Source organism: Convolutriloba macropyga, chromosome 13 (genome assembly GCF_964194025.1).
Source record: "Convolutriloba macropyga chromosome 13, txConMacr16.3, whole genome shotgun sequence".
Taxonomy (NCBI): Eukaryota; Metazoa; Xenacoelomorpha; order Acoela; family Convolutidae; genus Convolutriloba; species Convolutriloba macropyga.
This window is the reverse complement of record NC_134480.1, coordinates 16,514,428-16,536,252: the sequence shown is the minus strand read 5'-3', so window position 1 is coordinate 16,536,252 and position 21,825 is coordinate 16,514,428. Positions and strand designations below refer to the sequence as shown.

Here is a 21,825-nt window from a genome sequence, read left to right as displayed (position 1 = left end):
AGAACATCCCGTGGCGGTCCTTGCGGACATCGAAGGCATGTTTATGCAAATCGCCATCCATCAGTTTGATCAATCTGCTCTTCGATTTCTCTGGTTAGCAGACAATCAGATACAACAGTACCAATTTACCAGACTCATCTTTGGAGCAAATTGCTCGCCTTCGTGCGCAATATACGTTCTTAACCATTGTGCCAAAGAGAAAAGTCAACAGTTCCCAGAAGCCCTCAAAGCCGTCAGAAAGCACTTTTACATGCATGACTACATCCAATCACATGCAACAGAAAAAGACGCTTGTAAGGCAGTTCTTGAAACAAAACATTGTCTAAAAACAGGTGGGTTTCGACTCACAAAATTTGTTTCAAACAGCTCTATAGTCCTAAACCAAATCCCTCCAGATGACAAAGACAACCAGACAGATATTGTTCGAGTTCTTGGTGTTATATGGAATCTTGAGAAAGACTGTTTTCTTATGAAACCTCTCGCTGATTTCCCAAAAGATGCCTTAGCGTACACTCAACGTAAGATCTTTAGTCTTGTCTCCTCGATCTTCGACCCAATTGGGATAATGTCGCCATCAACGATCCGTTTCAAAATAGTTCTTCAAGAACTGTGGAAACTTGGGAAAAAATGGGATGAACAAATTGCCCCTCAAGTAGTTAAACCACTTCAAAAGAATTTGGACTTATACTTTTCTTCACCAGAAGTGACATTGAACAGAACTCTCAGTAAGAGTTGCCATTCACCAGAAAGTGAAAATGAAATCCATGTATTTGTCGACGGCTCAGCTGTAGCAGTTGCAGCCGTTGCATACTTGACAACAGTTCCTAACTTAGCCACTGATGTTGAAACTTGTTACTTAATAGGCAAATGCAAAGTTGCTCCAATTAAACAAATCAGCATACCCAAATTAGAGTTGGAAGCCGCAGTCATCGGAGTGCGCATCCTTTCAACCATCATGAAAGAGTCATCGTTTCACATTACTCGTTCCACACTCTGGACAGATAGTCAAGTAGTACTTGACTGGTTATCCACAACCAAGAAACAACCTGTTTTTGTTGCGAATCGCCTCAAAGAAATCCTTGCATCAACTGATGCTTACCAATGGAAACACGTTACCACCAAAGAAAATCCAGCTGACCACGGGACCCGTGGTCTCAATCCAGACGAAATACCAGCCAAGTGGCTAACAGCGCCAGCATTTCTTTCCACAAGACAGCTCAGTGCTCCTGAAAACTCTCCAAAGCATGTGTTAGCAACGCATGAAATTTCACACAATTTGTCGGAGCAAATAATCGACCCGACACGATTCTCAACTTGGAACAAGTTGCTCCTGACATTAGCAACAGTCTTCAATTTGGTCTTTCGGATTAGAAAACAAAGGCCTAAAGATCAGCAGTATATAACAGAAGACGTCATTCTTGCAAGAAACCGGCTGATCAAAATGTCGCAGCAAAATTTCTTCTTCTCAACAATCCAAGCCCTGAAACGTGGTTCCAGGATAGATTCAAAGTGCAAAATCCTTTCGCTCAACCCAATGTTGGACAGCAATGGAATCCTTCGGTCATGCGGAAGATTGCAGTTTGCGCCAGATAACCTCGAAGTCGAGAAATTTCCGATTATACTGCACGCAAAAGACAAGATAGCGAGACTCTATATAGAGCATGCACACAACATTTGCGTTCACCAAGGAACAGAGCCAGTGAAAGCCTTTGTGCAGCAAAGATACCACATCATTGGACTCAGAAAAACACTTTTAAGTATAAAGTACAGATGTTTTCTCTGCAGACGATTTGCCGCTCAAAACATTCAACCCGTCATGGCTCCCCTGCCTGCCTGCCGTTTCCCGACAGACTCTACCCAGTATCCTTTCGCGAACAGCGGAGTCGACTTTTTTGGAGCCTTTTATATAGAAGATGCCAAAGGACAGATTGAAAAACACTACGGCCTCATCTTCACTTGCCTGGTTACTAGGTGTGTCCATCTAGAAGCTTGTCCCGATCTCAACACTGACACTTTTTTAAACGCCTATCGACGTTTTGTAAGCCGCAGATGCCAGCCAATAACAATGCTCAGCGACAATGGCAAGACATTTATTGGTGCATCTGAGGAACTAAAAAGATCTGTGAAACGTCTCGACAACGACAAAATCTACAAAGCAATGGCAGCAACGAACACAACCTGGAAGTTCAATCCTCCCTATGGACCTCATTTTGGCGGTATTTGGGAGCGCTTGATCCAGACCGCGAAACGCACTCTATTGATCATTCTAGGCTCCAGAAGACTGTCGCTTGATGTGTTCAGGACAATTTTGGTCGAGACCGAAGCTATATTGAACTCCAGACCACTAACGATTGTCGCTGACATTCCAGAAAACGAAATGCCTCTCACGCCAAACCATTTTCTGATCAACAGACCATTCAACTCTCTCCCACCTGGAAAGTTCGACAGCCAAGAACCCGCCAGTTTCAAGTCTTGGAAGAATGTGCAGCAAATGGTCAACCATTTCTGGAAACGACTCGTCAAGGAGTATCTTCCGACACTGTTAAAGAGGTCTAAATGGAGCGATAGTGGCCAAACACCACTGAGAGTCAACGACATTGTTTGGATTCTGAAAGATATGACTCCACGTGGAATTTGGCCCCTTGGACGTGTTCTCGAGGTCTACCCTGGACGAGATGGACAACACCGTGTGGTGAAGGTGAAAACGGCTTACGGCACGTACGTTCGCCCGGTCTCCGCGCTCGCACGCGTTTTGGCTGATTAGCCCATTTTTTCTTGACCTTTTTTCGAAACGGTTTTCTAGGCAACTTGGGTTACACCCTCTTCGACGATCTGGTCAAACGTCTGTGATGTGTTAGTTGGCCTCCTCTTTCCCCTGGAGCATGTCGTGCAACAATCAAGTCAGAAGCAAAACTTGAAAAAACATTGACTTTTGTCCTTATCGCAACCAAAACGAGTTGGTTGTTCCCGCAACTTAAAACTGATATAAAAAACTTAACAAACTGTCTAGAACAATGTAATTGAATCCTTATCTACATTCTCTTACAGTATTAATTTGCATCTTTTTGTCAAGTTTAACTACAATTTTTACTTCAATTGGCGGTCATAATTCGTTACTTTAGCTAAGAGAAGACCGTTTAGAAGACATATCAATATTTTTAACTTATTTTATGATTTCAAACCACACTCCGATTTTCAAACATTAAGCTTTACTCACTTGGCTCCAAATGATTCGGAGATCCTGCCAATCTCATCACAGTCAGTAGACACCCACACTTCATCGAAGCACTGAGCCTTCTTGGCAGCCAAGATAGCCCACGCCACCAGAGGCAATCCATTCAGGATTTTGATATTCTTACCAGGCACTCCTTTGCTACCTGCAACAGCAAACTATTTGCCAACTCTTGTCGCAGATTAAACTCGGTAAAATCTGCTTAGAGCAGCTATTGACAGATCCATTGCAATAACCATTAATATACCCCTTCAATCATTTTATTTATAAATTTTTAAATTGTATATTAGGTCAAATTTTAGTCGTTGTATTTATTCCGACTATTTAGAGAATGATTTGTATACTACTAAAAAGCTTCAGACAGACGTAAAACATGGATGCCAAAACGCAGTCAATATACCTGGAGGGGTTTTAAAAAAATTATAAAAATTAAAAATTTGTCACAGAGGTGGCGAGGACATCGAATTAGGCATAACTTGCCTTTTTAGACCCAAACATTCATACACAAGAATTTTCGTAAATTTAAGCTTTTTGTATTTTTTTTACAAATTTACAAAATAGCTATAATTCCCAAGACAGAAAAGTATTATGCACATTGTCTCACCTTTGCGAGCAAGAATGACCGCAACAAACTTTCCAATTGTTGCATCCGACTGAGAACTGAGCTCAACTGCCTCTGGCAAAATAGTCTCATCGTCATTAACATCCTTGATAAGCTTCGCACCCAACAACTTATCAAACTCATGGGGCAAAAACCCAACAGGCTCTGCATTTTTGATCGACATGTTCGCTTTGCTTAACACAGTACCCGCTTTCAGAGTTCCCATGGCAACCGCACTTTTGCCCAATTTTCGCTTCATTGGGCCTTCAACTTCAAGCATTTTCTTCTCCGGGCTACCGAGAGCAAGCTCCAAAACCCGGACTTGTTTCACCAGCTCCGCAAGTTCATTCATATCCAGAGATGCTTTATGATCAGTACCTTTCCAGGTTTTGTCCAAGGTAACATGACGTTCCAAGACCTTAGCACCTAAAGCAACTGCTCCAAGCGATACGGTTATGCCACTTTCGTGACCAGAATATCCGATAGGAATATCTGGAAACATTTCCTGGAAAGATTGAATGACGGACAAATTCACGTTTTCGGGTCCAACAGGGTAGGCAGATGTACATTGGAGGAAAGTGAAGTTGTCGTGATACTTCTTGACCATGTGATACACACGTCGCATCGTCATCATGTCTTGCATGCCTTCAACAAGGAAATTCCTTCAGATTTATACCTCCAAAAAAACTTGGTTTGTCGTTTTTGTTATCAGATCGTCACGCGTATTGACGACTCCTCTTAAGAATAAACTAACTTTATACAAACAAGCGCTCTACCTAGCAAAGAAATAGTGAAATACGTAAAAAGAGAACTGTATTATATATACTACAAGTTCTTGATTCATCAAGCGCCATGAGCGATGTTTCTAGTTTTTTGCGATAACTGTCTGCCAATTGCAATGACTGTCTGTCAAGAAATGGTCAGAAACACGATTGATTTTGCTTTCACAAATTGGCAAAAAAATAAAATCATAAAGTTGATTAAAAGTTTTATTCCAGCGCACATGCATCAGACATCAGCTCTCAAGGTACCAAGGAAAACACTGTCAAAAACAGTTGATTACAATAGAAAATAGGTTGCTGCAAAACACACATTGTTCAATGAATTTAAGTTAAAACAAGGATGATTCTTTTGCATATTAAAAGTGAGAGAATTTAGCTATCAGAAAAGGATCAGATACACAACAGGACCACTCAACAATATTTTAATAACGTTGGAAAAGAAAACAAAAGTTGAGCATAATTCAAAGAAACTGCCGACAATTCTCCCTCTATGTTCATTGCGATATTGAGATTGGAACAGTGGGAAAGAAAAACACAAATTGCGGAAAAACACCAATCATTGACAATTTTTGGCCTCAAAGTCACAAAAAGGAACCACATTTTAAAACCATTAAAGGGATTATTATTAAAGGGATAATAATTATTATATAGAAAAAAAACAATTTAATGAATATAACCAGCAGATTGCAAGAAAATAGCCGCAATAGCTTTGTAGATCTGTAGTTTCAAAAAGATAGTAAAAGAAACACACTTTATTTTGATCAAGAATCTGTTTGCTGCCTCTATTAGCTGTCCTCGAATACCCTTCAATTAGAGTGACCCGCACTCACTTGATCTTATCTCTTTATTAAAATAAGTTGACCAAAAATTAATCGTGCGAATAAACATAAAAAACTATCGATAAAGACTGAAATATGACGTCACGCACGCAATTCAGTTGAAATCGCATGAACAAAAAGCAGATTTGAAGTGATTGTGACGTCATATGGTCCTAACAAAAATCCTGTTGAACTAAAAAAACATAGCCGAAGACTCCATAACCAACTCGAAATAGATATTGACTTACACCTCAGCCAAGTAATCACCAAACAAAATTTTCCTCTACTTATCTGGTTATTTTGATATAAAAACAAAACCAAAAACAGGATTAAAGAGAAAAACAAAATCTGTTAAGATATAAAATTTTAAAAATCTAATAAAATATTGTCACAAGTTTTGACGCCAAAAAATTACCGGCAAAACACTCCCAATAAAAGTAGCTTGCAATCAACAACTGAAAACCAATTGGAAGAAAAACTACAAAACGGTACACATATGGAAAACCGAGAAAAAAAGAAATACTTTACTTCATTTGTTCTTAAATGTTCCTACAAAATGATAGCTGCCTTCCATCAATTACTACGGCAAAATCCTTTAAAAAGTCCATAATGTCAATCAGAGAATGTGTCAAAAATCGTAACCAACAATTTTTTTTTAAAGCAAACAAGAAAAAACAAAAATTACAAATTTAGATCTATTATTATAATATATAAACTGCACTGTGAAACATTCCATTGTCACTTCTTAGTAGCAATAGCTATTAAACAGCTCCAATTAATTAGTTAACAAAAAAGCAGTCGGAAAAACACTGAAAATCAGCTAAAAATTGATCAAATTTACTCCATTTTTTTTTATCAAACACCACACGAAACGGAAAGCAGCCAAATCAAAAGATCAACAAACACAATAAAACAACTAAGTTTAATCAAAGAAAGACGCCAACTGCTATAAAAATTTGAATACGATTATAAAAAGTGCTAAAAAAGCGTAAGAGTGATCAAAAAATTTCGCTCGCAGAATTTCTTTTCTCTTCCGAAAGCTCGCTTAAACAAGACCATACTCCATTTTTGTTCAAAACAAAAAATCGCAATTTTTGCACGTTCGGTATTGACTTTTACGTTCTGTTTCAGAACAACTACACCGATTTAAAAAAACAGATCAACATAACCGTTCTTCGAGTCGCAAAAACAAGATACGACCAATAATAGCCTCAGTTATCACTTTGCGGCTGTTCATAAAACAAAGCCCTAAGAGCAGAAGTTACAAAAGTATTGAAATACGGTTTGAAACTTTTAAAGAGAAATGAATAAGCATCTTTGGATGCTTTAACAGATTTGTCCATTTTCGACAACATAAAGTACCAAAAAGAATAACAGTTGTGTGCAAAAATAAAAAAAGAAGTTTAACTTTATAGATGTCAGATTGCCAGAAAACAGCCGTAGTAGCTTCGTAGATCTGTAGTCTCAAAAAGATAGCAAAAGAGACAGACAAAACATAGCTGGCAAATTGCCAGAAAATAGCCGCAATAACTTCATAGATCTGTAGTCAAACAGAAGGTAAACACACAGACCAAAAAGAAACTTATTCTTTTCATTAGGGGCTGAGATGTTAAATTTTGATTAAGAATCTGTATAACTTACTGCTGTTTCTATTAGCTGCTCCTAAATAACCTTCAATTAGAGTGACAAGCACTCATTTGACCTTATCTCTTTGAATTAAAGCAAAGAAAAGTCAATTTCAGAGTGAGGAAGTCATTTTTAATAGTGAGGTTAGTCACGTATCAACAAAAAATTATTCACGCGAATGAACAGAAAAACTAGCTCCACTAGTGTAAATAGACGTCATGCATGCAATTCAGTTGAAATTGCATGAACGAATGAACAAACCGCAGATTGAAGTGGTCGTGACGGATTGATTGGATCCAAAAAAAAGTTTAAAAAAATCAATGTCTAAACTTCGCTTGTGAACGAAAAACCACCGGCGAGAAAAGAAATTTTTGTTCAAACACCATCTTCTCACTCAACTTCAAAATTAGAGCAAAAACATTTCACGCCGCAAAAACCAATCGCTCTTTCGCTCCATCTCCTGTTTCGGCGTGACCAAAATCATCACTCCAATTTGAAAATGTGTGAACATATCTTAAAAGACAGCGTCCCAATACAATTCAAATTCTTTGAAGTGTAAAAACCAAGAGAAGGGCAATAATAGCCCCAGCTATCGCTTTGCGGCTATTAAAAAAATTGAAGCTGAATTCATCAAAAAGAATTGGCTATATACTAAAATTATTAACAACACTGAACTATATCTCAAAAATATACCGGACATCATCAGTTTGGTTGCACTCGTTAAAAAGGCGAGAAAAAATTTAAAAAATCAAAGCACAAAATCCCGAATACTTTTTTGTTTGACAAATGATGTCAAAATCAATAGAACCATTGGCTTCGTATTGAAACTTTGAAAAAGATTCAACTAGTAGTAGTAGTAGTAGTTGGGATTCGGCCAGGAGATATCTTCATCTGCTGGCACGGGGATCGTCTCCCTTTTTCTTTCGTGATGGTGAACGATGGCAAATTACACTCTCCACGTCGCACTGACAAGTTCGTTGTAATTTGCGTTGAAGAAAGTCCAGAGAACACGAAGTAGTCGTTGTTTTAGGCCAGTGGGGTTATTGATGTCGACCGTTGCTGGCAGTCTGTTGACGAGGGCACCAGTACGGAAGAAAAAGCTCTGCTCGCTTTGGCTTTTACGTGGTTTGCGGTGGTCAAATCTAACGTCGTGTGAAGATCGGATGTCACGAGTGCATTTCCTCAAACAAAGGTATGGATTAAAATCGATATCAAAATATCCCGTCATACATTTGGATAGAGTGAGCAGATCTTGTAATTGCATGTATAATGACAGGGGAAGTATTCCAGCTTTTAACAAGAGCTCTTTGTAAGTACTGTTTCGGTCCGAGCAAACCCATTTAAGAGCCCGTTTCTGGACATTTTCTAATGATTTCAAATTGTCGATATTGGCATACCAGCAACTACTGCCGTAAATAAGAACAGGGATTATGGTGGATTTGAAAATATTCAGTTTAAAAGACATGGTAAGAAGGGGCGAGCTCCTTTTCAACAGGCATAAAACACCTATCGCTTTATTATATGCTGCTCTAATGTGATCAGCCCATTTAAAATCTCGGGATATCAACAAACCCAAGTCTTTTTGCACAATATGTTTTTGTATCTCGTTGCCTGAAAAGAAAAATTCCTTGGTTGTATTGCCGAAGTCAAGATGGGTGCATTTCTTAACGTTAAGTGGTAGTTTGTTATGATCACTCCACTTTTTAATTCTTGATAAGTTCAGCTGAAAGAGCAATGAGGAGCTGTTGATTGAGATGAATTTCGCATCGTCGGCACATAGCAGGGGTTGGCAATTCTTGCAGTTGAGAGGCAAATCATTTATATAAAGAAGAAAGAGAAGGCTGGCGAGGATTGAGCCTTGTGGGACCCCACTGGTAACCGGAATTTCTTCGGAAAAGGTTCCGTTGATTCGCACACGTTGAGTTCTGTTCGCTAAGTATGATTGCAGCAATTTAAAAACTCTGCCACGAATCCCAATTTTATATAGTTTCTGTAACAAAATCCCGTGATCGACATTGTCGAAAGCTTTTTCGTAGTCAGTGTAAATGACGTGAATATCGTCGTCAGAATCTAGGGAATTGTAGATTTTCTCAAGGTATATTAGTAGTTGAGTGATACAAGAGCGTTGCTTCCGGAATCCGAATTGAGAATCACTGAAATAGGGTGATGCGTATCTATAAAGAGAATCAAACAAAGTTCGCTCGAAAATTTTTGAGATAATACAAAGGAGTGATATTTGCCTGTAGTTTTCTACATTCGCTTTAGAACCTTTTTTAAAAGTTGGACTGACAATAGAGCTTTTCCAGCATACAGGAAAGCATCCAGCATACTTCTCCGTATTAGAGAACCCAGGAGAAGTATCATTAAAAATAGCCAGCAGATGGCTGGAAAAAATCTGCCGTCGACCTCCAAACTTCATAAGAATTGAAATAAGCACCAGAAAAAAATTGCAGCCTATAAAAATCTAGAACAGTATGGACAAATTTTGAGAATAATTCGTATAAAGAGGCATAAACGTATAGAAATCCCCCTCCCTCCCCCCCTTCCCTCCTTCCTCCCTCCCTCCCTCCCTCCCTCCCCCCCCCCCCCCCCCCCCCAAAATAAATTCCACAACTATACCATAATTGGGTTCCATAGTTTGAGGGGGTAGAATGGCAAAGCCTCGAAAAAAAAGGTTTATAAAAACAAGTCAACATCGAACCGAAGTTTATTTTGAAACCCTTAGTCGATCGCAACCCACAATTTCATATGTGTCTGCCTTACCTGTACTGATGACCATGGGAACCCTCTTCTTTGCCATGAATTCAATGAAATCCAGGCTTCCGGTATCTGAGCTGGGTACTTTGAAGAATGGTACGTTTATTTTAGCCAGGAAATCCACGGCATTAAAATCAAACGCCGATGCTGAGAAGTAGATTCCAATCTCTTTCGCATACCTCTGAAGCTCCAAATATGAACTTTCTGAGAACTCCAGGTAGAGCTTATGCTTCCCGTAAGTCTCACCCCAACTTTGAGGAACATTGTACGGTCTGTAAAACAAACAAACGGCGTTGAGATCGGGGAATTGATTGCAATTAAATTGGCTAATGCAACGCAATGCAAAAACTTCATTTGCAAGCAAATGGGTTCTTTAGCAATGCAAACAATTCATTCTTCAAACTGGCACACTTAATTTTCAAACTAAATTTCTTCAAACTGGCACGCAATTTAAATTTTCTAAACAAGTTAACCAGCGCGACTGTATGGGTTGACAAAGGTTTACAAAGAAAACACGCCAATGCGGTGACAAATGTTCATTTTAAATGTAACGTGATCTGGTATGTACAATCAGATGGTCTAGCTATGGGTGCATCATTGCCTGTAATACTAGCAAACGTGTATGAAACTGTTTCAGGCATTACTCCAAAAATCAGAGCTGTGAAAATATCTTAATCTGATCAAAACGGGAATTGCAAAGACTGCGACCTGAGTGACTTTCCGAGGAACATGAGTAGAATGTGAGTCATGCAAAAACTGGTCTCATGCAAAATGCCAAAAGATATCAAATAAGGAATACGCCAACATGCAGGATGTTGTTTGGATTTGAACGTATTGCAGCAATCAACAGACAGAGGGGCGATTTGAGGGGACGAAATTGTTCAAAAGTTATGTGGATGACATTAACTGCAAAGTTCGTGGTGACCCGGACGAGTACTTGAAATATGCAAATTCATTACACAAAAACCTGCAATTAACCTCAGATAAAGTGTACATGGAAGGGGATCGGGCCTTTCTTGATATCAACGTGACAGTGAGCAGCGAAAGTAATATCAGCTGCCATTGATATCAAAAACCAACTGAGACAAGAATAACACTGAATTTTCGCAGCTGTGCATGGCATCATTGTAAGAATAATGTGTTTCAAGGGACGGTTCACGGGGTTTTTAACGCAACATCCAATTGATTGGCCTACGATCCGTCGCTCGAAGACAACAAGACATGCTGACCCAAAAATCAGTATTCAGATCCATGGTCTTCAAAAATAGTGAACCAAACCCTACAAAAGATAAAAATTGACAGTTAAGATCAATTGAAATTTACACCAAAAGAGCATCACAATAGCAAGACTAGATCTCATGATAAAGCAACAGAGTTTCTATAATACAGAGCAAACTTACTCAAAATTTTGCAAGCAAATTATTAAATCTATGCGATTTGCAGGTGGTATTCATAACGCGAAAATTCAGATCATGCCTCCCCACCCTACAAACCCTACAATCATCTTTGGGTAGAGACCTGAAATCGCACGTGGTATATGAGATGAAATGTAATGGATACGGATCAATCTATGTTGGGCAGATTAGGCGGCACGTTACCACAAGGATCCACGTTAGCACAACATCAAAAGAAGGATTCATAGGTGAGTCGAAATCTTGTTGAATGTAATGGCTGCACGAAAGACATTGAACGGAAAATTCTGGATGCTGTCGCACAGTAGAGAAACTCATGACCATCGAAGATATTTACATCACCAGTTGAGTGCGGTACTAAGCACACGTGATGAATATAACGGGGCCGGAGTTCGCGCTAAAATACCAGTTCAAATCATAATTTTGACTTTGGAAAAAAATAGGAAAAAAATTTGCGCATTACAAAATGAAATTTGCAAGACCTCCACAAAAAGGATACTTAGAAATAGTGCAAATTCGGAATTACACTAAAATTACAAAAACATGGTCAAATTCGAAAAATCCGGAACAGGAGTGTTTAAAAAGAAAATGAAACAGCTGTAATTATGAGTTGTGAGCAGGCTAAATATTGTTTAAATGGAGATTTTTTAAGATAGTACCCAGAATTGTTTAAATTGTGGTCTCAGACAATTGTAAATACAAATTCAGTTTATTCTTCAACAATTTGCGAAACAGTTTTGACCTGACGATGAACGTAGAGTTCAAAAATGTTGGTTTTAAATATCAGATATTTAATTTGACAAAATGGTCTTTTTTACACCTGTTTTACCTTTTACTGAAATCTATTACCACACCAATTTTGGAATTAATGTTGGAATCGAACATCAAAAATTGAGATTGAGACAAATGAGCAAATTGCATCACTATATGTCAAAAGTTTTTACACGAATGTCCCCGTCTCTGAAGTCATAGAAATTGCTCTACAATTCCGTCTCTCCACTGACATCCCTCTCGATATTGAAAGATCGACACTTAAGCTCTCACACAAACTAGCAGTCTGAAAAGTTAATTTCAAAAGTAAAGGTAACTGGTACTGTCAAAAAAGACGGTTTAGCAATGAGGGTTTCCCTCGCAGTTATTTTGGCCAACCTCTGGATGAAAACTTTTGACGAAGAAATTAGTACTGAGGAGTCACAAGAAGCCCGAACAGAAATGTCCCATATGTCAGAAAAATGGTTTGGAATAGTAGGGCCGTCGAGTGCCAACAATATGAGAACAGATATCACATAAAATATCAGAATATAAGAAGCAATACGAAAAAAAAATTAAGATTGCGTATGGAAATTACAAACACAAACTGATAACAAAACTCGAAAACGAAACCCATTTGAAAGATATGTAGATGACATAGTTCGCACTGTAAAAGATGGACCCAAACTTTTGCTTCGAATAGGAAACACTTTGCATAAACAATTGGAATTCACAATGGAAAAAAAAATTCAATGGAAAATGAATGAATGGCAGTCAACGTCGATGATTAGAGAAAAGTCTCTTGTAAATGGTAACAGAATTCAACAGACAGTGGAACAATTTCAAAAGCAACTGGCACTACTTTAACGGAGCCAATGAAAATCTCTTTAAAATTCAATGAAATTATATGCCAAAAAAATTAACATCCGGATTATTTGTTGTTAGATATTGTCAATCACACAATTGGGAAAAACTTAGGTGACTCTAAAAAAAACGCAAAGACCATACAGCGAAATTCAAATCAAACAATAAGCTATGAATGAAGGATATACCCACATTTTTTACAGTATAGTGATCAATTAAGCATTAGACTTTATGAAAAGCTGCAAAAGATAACGCATCTTACAGTGATCTACACGACAAGGAAACTAAAAACCCATTTACCATCCTTAATATGACTAGCATCTAAAATCGCACGTGGTATTCAATACATATAGACATATACCACGCGGATTGCAGAGCATCAAAAAAAACTTACCGGTATGTCAACATGAAAGCGAATGTTATCGGATATCACGCGCGTTTGAGTGCGGTATAATGGATCAGTGCAATTTGCCACAAAATCTTGTGACTCTCAAAGCGTTATACATAGCAGAAAAGAAGCCATTGCTGAACACATGCGATTAATAATGTAGCCAGGAGTGGACCTTGAAAGACTAGTCAACAGTTGTCATGTTGCTCAATTCAAAATTGCAATTTAGCGATTAAAAACATTTAAGTGTTCCAAAACGTTACCTAAACGGTGGAAAGTTACTGAGAACATCAGAAATGAAAAATCAACGATCTTGATTAAAACATTAAAAACGAAATAGAAAACGAAACTTCAGAAAATTTTGTTTTCATCAATAAACAATGTTCTGAAAATCTCTTATTTTACTGTTTTGTTTATTTTTTAAATTAAAATCAATTTAATTGTAAAAATAATAACTCTAAGTTAGAGTTTACATGATGATGCTAGATATAGCGAAAAGATTTGTGTTGCAAATAGAATGATTTTAAGTTGCTTTTTACATTGAATTTTATAATTGACTTAGCTTTCTGACAATTTTTAAACAAAGAATAATGGTTTAAAACCTTAAAGAAGCTGTCACAGCAGCCAGTTTCACTTGTTTTCTTATCAAGCAGATACACGAAGGACAACGAAAAAAAATTAACCAGCTAACATCGGACGAATTGCTTTCAAACGACTGGCGATCGGTTGTCGACACCAGCAGCCACTTTTAGGGAGACTAGCTCTAGGTTGGGGGGGGGGGGGTTTAGTTGTGAGCGGGGTTGAGCGTTTTCTTCGGGATGAATGAGGGGGGAGGAGATTAGGAATTTGTTGGGGCGATAAGTGAAAAAAAATTGCAACAAGTCAGCTAGACCTGTTCCTGTGCAAAAATCAAGAGAGGTTTTTGAGTTGTTATTTCGAATATTCATTATAAAACTGAAGTATCGGCAGACCCTGCGCTGACTATTTTCCAAGTTTCACTGTTTTCTACTTGATGCATAAAATTTATCGAAGCCAAAGATAAATACACTTATTGATGTTTGCTGACGATTCTGAAGCTGACATTTCAAACAGTTTGAAAGTCCTAGCTGACACACATTTGTTGCCAAAAAAATTTCATCATAGGAGTAGACCTGCCAAATATATATTTTTCAAGAAGTTGATAATCAACAACCTGAAAAATTACGTGTATAATAATTTGTTGACAAATTATACGATCCAGAGTTAAGAATGGCAACGGTCGAACGATTGAGAGCCATAGCATTGTAAATTTTGACTGTGAATACTGCAGAGGATAACTGGAGTGATTTCTTCGTTTCTCTTGTCTCGCACTGACCTTATGTTTCATAGAGTGAGAGGAAGAGAGGAAAATTTCTATTTTTTTATTTTTTTCTCACAAGGACCTTCAGGTAACACAAAGTTCAAAAAATTACAAAGGCTCCTGTATACTCTTCAACCTGTTTGAAGCAACTTCCAGGTTATACAGAGACAATGAATCGCAAACCGAGGCATTATTAAAAGCAAATCATTTGAATCATAAAAAACAAAAAAAAACACCAGCAACCAAAATTGTAACAGCAAAACAAATAAACAAAACATGAAAAATATTTTTAAAAATGAAATTTGCAAAGACAATTTGCCTCAAAAGTCGACTTGACAATAAGAGCTTTATCAACATCCTAATTGAATCTGAGAAAAAGGAGAACACTGACTTCATCTTTGTAACGAATGAGTTGAAGAAAAAAAGATCTCATTTCTTTAAATATTGAAGCTTCTGCAAATAGAGCTCTTAACGATCTATCTAAATCTCGAAATAAAAGTAGAATATCACTGGCATGAAAAAGAAGATTAAAAGTGTAAAACGCACAAGATGAAAATTTAAGAGTAATCGGCATTTAAACATTTAAGCAATTGTTTTTATGTACTTGACAACCTTAAATCGAAAAGAGATAGAGTGATACTTGGATTAGCAGGTAAGTATTCCCAATTCCAAGAGGGCCACTAGGCAAACATAGTTGTAAAACTTACTTGAATATTACTTTGTTGACAAATTGTACGATCCGGCTTAGGAATGGCAGCGGTCAAACGATTGAGAGCCAGAGTAATTTAAAATGCTTTTGTGGATGCTTCAATGGATAACTAGAGCGTTTGCGTCTATTCTCTTGTCTCACTGTCACCTTACGTCCATAGAGTTAGAGGGAAAATTGCCTTTTTACATTTTCAGTTACATGTAAAGACCTTCAGGCAACGTTCAAGAAATTAATAAGGTTTGTCCCTAATCTTTGTTCTGCATGCCGTGAATATTCGACAATACAAACTTCTTTACTTCAAAATAGATTGCTTCAAAACCGCCTGTAGTGGTTTCGATAAAAACTTTATCTACGTCCTAATTAGATCTGAGAAAAAAGCAAAAAACGACTGCATGTTAATAACGAATGAGCTGAAAAAAAGCTTTCATTTCTGTAATTTTTAAATCTTCTGAAATTACAGCTATTCGCAATCAACCCAGAGAAAAACCTCGAAAAATGAATAAAAAATTACTGGCATGCATAAGAAGATAAGAATTGAAAACACACACATATAGAACTCTCTTCACTGTATTCGGAGCTAGCAACACAGGAAATGAAGTTTGAATGCCCTAAGTCTTTGCACAAAAAACCTAGGAAATTCGAGGCATAGATCAGTCAAAATTCAAGGAAGATCTTGAAGAAAAGCAAGAGGACGTTTACCATATAGTGCAGTATATCCAGCACCTGAACATTGAAGAAAGAAGTTCAACAAAACTTAATCGAAATAGAAATTTTGACTCAAATAACAAAAACGAAAATTATACTTAGTGCTTTTATTTGAAATTGCATACTCAAATTGACAAACCATCTGAAAGACTCTAATAACGACAACAAAACAAACTTTATCAAGTTTTAATAGAAAAGATGAGTGCTAATCATCAACGGAAAACGTCAATTGTTCTTATGTAATTGACAGCTTGAAATCAAAAAGAGTTAGGGTAATACCTGGCTTATCAGGTTAGCATTCCAAGTATCAAGAGAGTCACAAGCCAATTATCGATAAAATTTACTTGATTATTACTTTGTTGACAACTTATACGAACCCAAAACTGTAACACCAATACAAAACTGTAAGAGCGAAACAAATAATCAAAACTTGAACAATATTTTTAAAAATAAAATTTGCCAAGACAATTTTTTTGTCTCAAAGGACTTTGACTCAAACTCAGCTTGACAATGAGAGCTTCATCAACATCCTGATTGAATCAGAGAAAAAAGAAAACACTGTCTTTTCTTGGTAACGAATGTGCTGAAGAAAAAAAGATCTCTTTTGTGTAAATATTGAAGCTTCTAAAAAAAGAGCTCTTAACGATCTATTCAAATCTCGAGATTTAAGTAAAATTTCACTGGCATGAAAACAAAATTGAAAATGTAAACACACATATGATGAAAATTTAAGAGTAATTGGCATTTAAACAATTAAGCATTTGTTTTTATGTACTTGACAGCCTTAAATCGAATAGAAATAGAGTGATACTTGGGTTAGCAGGTAAGTATTCCCAATTCCAAGAGGGCCACTAGGCAAATATAGTTGTAAAACTTACTTGAATATTACTTTGTTGACAAAATGTGCGATCCGGGTTAGGAATGGCAATGGTCAAACGATTGAGAGTCAGAGTAACTTAAAATGCCATTGTGGATCTTTGAATGGATGACTAAAGCGTTTTCGCCTTTTCTCTTTTCTCTCAGTGATCTTACGTTTAATAGAGTTAGAGGAAAAGTTCTTTTTCCTTTACCCGCAAAGACATTCAGGCAACACAGTGTTCAGGAAATTACTAAGATTCCCGTCTACTCTTCACTCTACTTGCAGTAAAATCCAGATTACACAGAGACATTGAATTGCAAAACGATGCCTTAGTTAAAACCCAAACTTTTGAATAATAAAAAGGCCCCAATGAAAATACACCAGCACCCAAAACTGTGACAGCAAAACAAACAAACAAAAATTGAACAATAAATTTTTGATTATATCTGCAAAGACAAATTTCTTTTCTTCAAAAGGCATTGCTCTAACCCAACTGTCCTGGTTTGGATGAAAATTTTAGCTACGTCCAAATTGAATCCGAGAAAAAAAAGGAAAACTGACTTGAAATATGTAACGAATGAGTAAAAAAAGATTTTATTTCTGTAAATAGTGATGCTTCTGAAATAACAGCTGTTGAAGATTGACCGAAACCTCGATATATGAGTAAAATTTAAGTACCGTGCAAAAGAACATAAAATGTGTAAAACACACAAATGAAGCATCTACGTATGTTCGGAACTTGAAACGTAGTAAATGTGGTTTACAAGCCCTCATGTTTAGCAAAAAAACCTAGGAAATCAGGGGACATAGATCGACGAAAAACCAATGAAGCTGATGAAAAATGCAAGACGACGTCTACTTTAGTTTAGCACCCAATAGTGTAACAGCAAAACAAATAAAAAACTTGAACAATATTTTTTCAAAATAAAGTTCCGAATACTAAATTTCCGAAGACATCTTTTTTTCGCCTCAAAAGACATTGCCTCAAACCCGACAGTACAATAAGAGCTTTATCAACATCCTAAATGAATAGGAGAAACAGGAAAACACTGACTTCATCTTTGTAACGAAAGAGCTGAAAAAAAGATCTCATTTCTGTTAATAATGAGGCTTCTGACGATAGAACTTATAACGATCTACCCAAATCTCGAAATATAAGAAGACTACCACTGGCATGAAAAAGAAGATGAAATGTGTAAAACACACATATGATAAACATTTAAGTGTATTTGGCATTTAAACAAAACATTTAAGCAAATCATTTGAATAATAAAAATCCCAATAATAATACGACAGCACAAAAAAACTTGAACAAAACTTTTTTTGATAATATATGCAAAGACAAGGTTCTTTATTTCAAAAGATGTTGCTTCCAACCCGACTGTACTGGTTTCGATAAAAGTTTCATCAACGTCCTAATTAGATCTGTGAAAAAAGCCAAAAATGACTGCATATTTGTAACGAATGAGCTGAAAAAAAGGTTTCATTTCTTTGATTTTTGAATCTTCTGAAATTACAGCTCCTCACAATCAATCCAAAGAAAAATCTCGAACTATGCGTAGAAAATTATTGGCATGCAAAAGAAGATAAAAAGTGTAAAACACACACATATAGAACTCTTTTAATTGTATTAGGAGCTAGCAACACAGAAAATACAGTTTACAAGCCCTAAGGTTTTCAAAAAAAATGGAAAATCTAGGAGTCATAGATGAGTCAAAATCCAAGGAAGCTGTTGAAAAAAATGCAAGACGCTGTCTACCTTGTAGTGCGATAACTCGAGCACCCTAAGATTGAAAAAAAGACCATCAACAAATTTTAATTGAAATGCAAATTGTAACATAAATAGCAAAAACGACAGTAGAATTTAGTATTTTTACTAGAAATAACATGCTAAAATCGGCAAGCCGTCTGAAGACTATAAAAAGAATGAAAAATGAAATTATATCAATCTATGTCTTTATATTGTTTTTTGTTCAGGATTGGACAATCGCTCCCCTACTCCATTGAAAAGCGGGACTCTGCAAGATCGACAAAACGAGCCTGTTCCATTCGTCTAACTTCACTGTCAATCCCTTTATAAGGACAGCGAAACCAAACAAAGGCCTGTTTCAAGACACGGTGGCGGTTTTTTGGCTTCCAAATTCTCCCCACATTTGTCATTTTAGAAAGTAGGGGACCATTTTTTTTGTTTCTTTAGCCCACAACTTCTCCCGCTTTTCTCAATTTTTCCCCATAATCTGTTGGAAAAGTAGGTGGGTCTAAGAGGGAGATAACAAGGAAAACTGACAATTTTTGCAAGTTTACCCGCTAGCCAAAATTAAAATAGTCTTTTTTATAACGGGGAGCCAATTAGCCAAACTAGCAGCTAATTTGAATTAATCATTCACCTAAATTTAATAATCGACGCAATTTTTTTGCCAAAAAAAATTTCAGTTTTTGCTAGAATTGTCACTTTTTTATTGAGTCCCACAAACACTAGTGGAATAGAAGTAAAATGACGGTAGCATAGGTTTTCCTTTAAAATCTACTTTCATAAAATTTCTTTTTGACTTTTCACAGGAACGGACAAGACGCTCGCCTACTCACATGAAATGAAGCTCTCTCATAAAGTGATTGAAAGGCCACTTCAATTTCCTTTTTGTCTGTCTCATTGGAGATTTCAGCCTTTTTATCTACGAAAACACGCTTGTAAGTGTTTACAAACCCACCAAAAAACGTTTTATTTATCAGGGACAGGAATGCAAGACGCACTCTACTCTTTCCGTTGAAACTGCGTACTCTTCTAAAGCAAGCTTTACTATATTTACTGTGAAATAAATCAAAATGAAAAAATCTAAACACGCAACCAAGTGAGCTTTGCCATTAAAATACCACTTATTCTTATTTTGAGTTCAAAGGGACCAAGCTCAAGTTGACGGCATATGTTTATTAAAGTGCTATAAATTGCATCTTCCTATAAGGGCGTCTAACAAATTTTGTTCTCATAATAGAAAAATTTCTAATAGAAATGTATTTCTTGAATAATCATAAGAAAAGAAGCTAACACGCAACGTAACGAATAATGTTTCAAAAGAGTTTAAAAGACAACTTTTTGTTCCAACCCACCTTAGTGGGGGGGGGGGGGGGGGTATACTAGGGTGGGTTTTTTTATCAGTCTAATTTCATCGATCGTTATATTCATCGTACAGGAATATGAGTGGTATCATTAGAAAGCTTGGCAAGCGCAGAATTTCAGACTGAAAGATTTTCAGAATTTCGCTTTTACCGAGGAATTCCGGAGGTTTAAAGAAATGTGAACGTGAGCTAAATTTCGGTGTTTGGCTCAGTCTTTTCATAATTTTTGCATAAAATTTGAACAATTTTTCCCAAAAATCTGATAAAATTAATAACGATAGTCTCATTGGTTTTACGTCTAAAGATAGAAGAGAGTTAATGAATAGTCTGAACCAACTCTTCTGGCAATATTTTTAGCTAAAATTAAAAAAAACACATTTTCTCTTTTACTCATTAAAAAATGGCATCCATCAAATATGACCATTTGTTCCACTTTGTCCAATTTGACTGGTGGTGCAGACATCGAAACTGCTTACACAATAAACTTCCTCTTTCAGATATGAGCCGAATTTACTTCGGGTTCCAAAAAAACTCTCGGGAAATCAAATTTTGCGGTCTTTCGCTAATTTAAGCCCATATCTATGGAAAATGTCAAGTTTATTTTTGATATAATCAGATTTGTGGTACAATAAAATTTGGTCTCAAGGTTGTTTTTGCAATAAAAAAATTATTCTGATTTTCTTTCGGGTCTTTTGTTTTTGAAATATTTTTTGCAAGTATTCATCCCAATTAAACAAAAGCTTTTTTCACTCAAAGTTTTGATTAAAAAGAGGTCCCTTTGTGTTCCTAAAGTAAGTATACCACTTTAAGTATACCACTTTCATCGTTTACCTTCTATATAATGACTTTTCGGTCAAATTAGCTATTTCAGTTTTTAATTAGCTATTAGCATTTGGGACTTTTTGTTGTAATAGAGAAGCAGCAAGAATAGGACCTAATTTTGTCTAAATGGGGTCCTTTATATTTTAAAAATAAATTGAACTTTAATGAGTCCATGTATACTTTTTGAAAAACTTTTGCCTTTTTTGTTATGTTTCTTACAGAACAGAATGATTTCAAATGAGACCTGAAATTTTAAAAAGATTTTGTTTTAATAAAATATTAAAGGTAATTTAAGGTAAATTTGCAATCTTTTTGCAACGTTTCAGCGTTGTCTAAGTAAAATGGAAAAAAATGAATAATTTTTCAAGTGAATCATGATGTAGCCTTCGAAAGACTGAAAAAGATTTTTTGATTTTTGCCTGTATTTCATTCTATTTGTATTCGCACGACATTCTACATAATGACAGGTCTCAACAGTTTGGTATGAAGGTATAAATCAAGCCAATGAAAGATTGCATTTGTTAGGTAATTTGAAGATTTTGAATTAAACTGTTTTCCAAAATCTAAACGTGTTTTGTAACTTCGCCGTTTTGTTTTTTTCTGTCTACTTGTTAATTATTCTGAAAAAAGACAGTTTTCATATCTTTTCTGTTGTCATAAATTGTCTGGTTATAAATTCTTACTAACTCATTAGGCTTAGTTTTTTGATCTTATGCTACTTTGACTTTTCTTTAAGTTTTTTCAAAAAAAGGATAGAAAAATATGTTTCGTCGTAAGTAATCCTTGTTGTTTTCTTTGATTTTACTGTTTTTGTTTTTTCCTACACTCCTTAATTGTAGTTATCACTTGCTCGCTAATGAGTGAATGTCATTTGTATAGTGGTGACACCTAAAACGATTTTTTAAATGGATACACTTTTTGTTTTCGAACAATAAGCGATTTTTTGAAAGTTTTCAATCTCTTTCTCATTTGGTGAACAATTAATTCAAAAACGTGGTTTCGCATGATCGGAAGATTATGTGCAAACGCACATTACCGACCCTCTTT

The 21,825-nt window shown here is 36.3% G+C and overlaps 2 protein-coding genes across 4 annotated transcripts in view; both read right to left on the bottom strand.

Moving 5' to 3' along the window:
- The window catches only part of LOC142351537 (sialin-like), a 438,741-nt gene that overhangs the window by 305,831 nt on the left and 111,085 nt on the right, over positions 1–21,825 (bottom strand). The window lies entirely within an intron of this gene.
- The window catches only part of LOC142351538 (N-acetylneuraminate-9-phosphate synthase-like), a 71,526-nt gene that overhangs the window by 12,235 nt on the left and 37,466 nt on the right, over positions 1–21,825 (bottom strand). The window contains exons 3-5 of the mRNA XM_075403613.1: positions 9,823–10,088; positions 3,837–4,478; positions 3,218–3,377 (exon numbers count right to left, since the gene is read on the bottom strand). Coding sequence (XP_075259728.1) covers positions 3,218–3,377; positions 3,837–4,478; positions 9,823–10,088 — 1,068 coding nt within the window. The remainder of the gene's footprint in view (positions 1–3,217; positions 3,378–3,836; positions 4,479–9,822; positions 10,089–21,825) is intronic.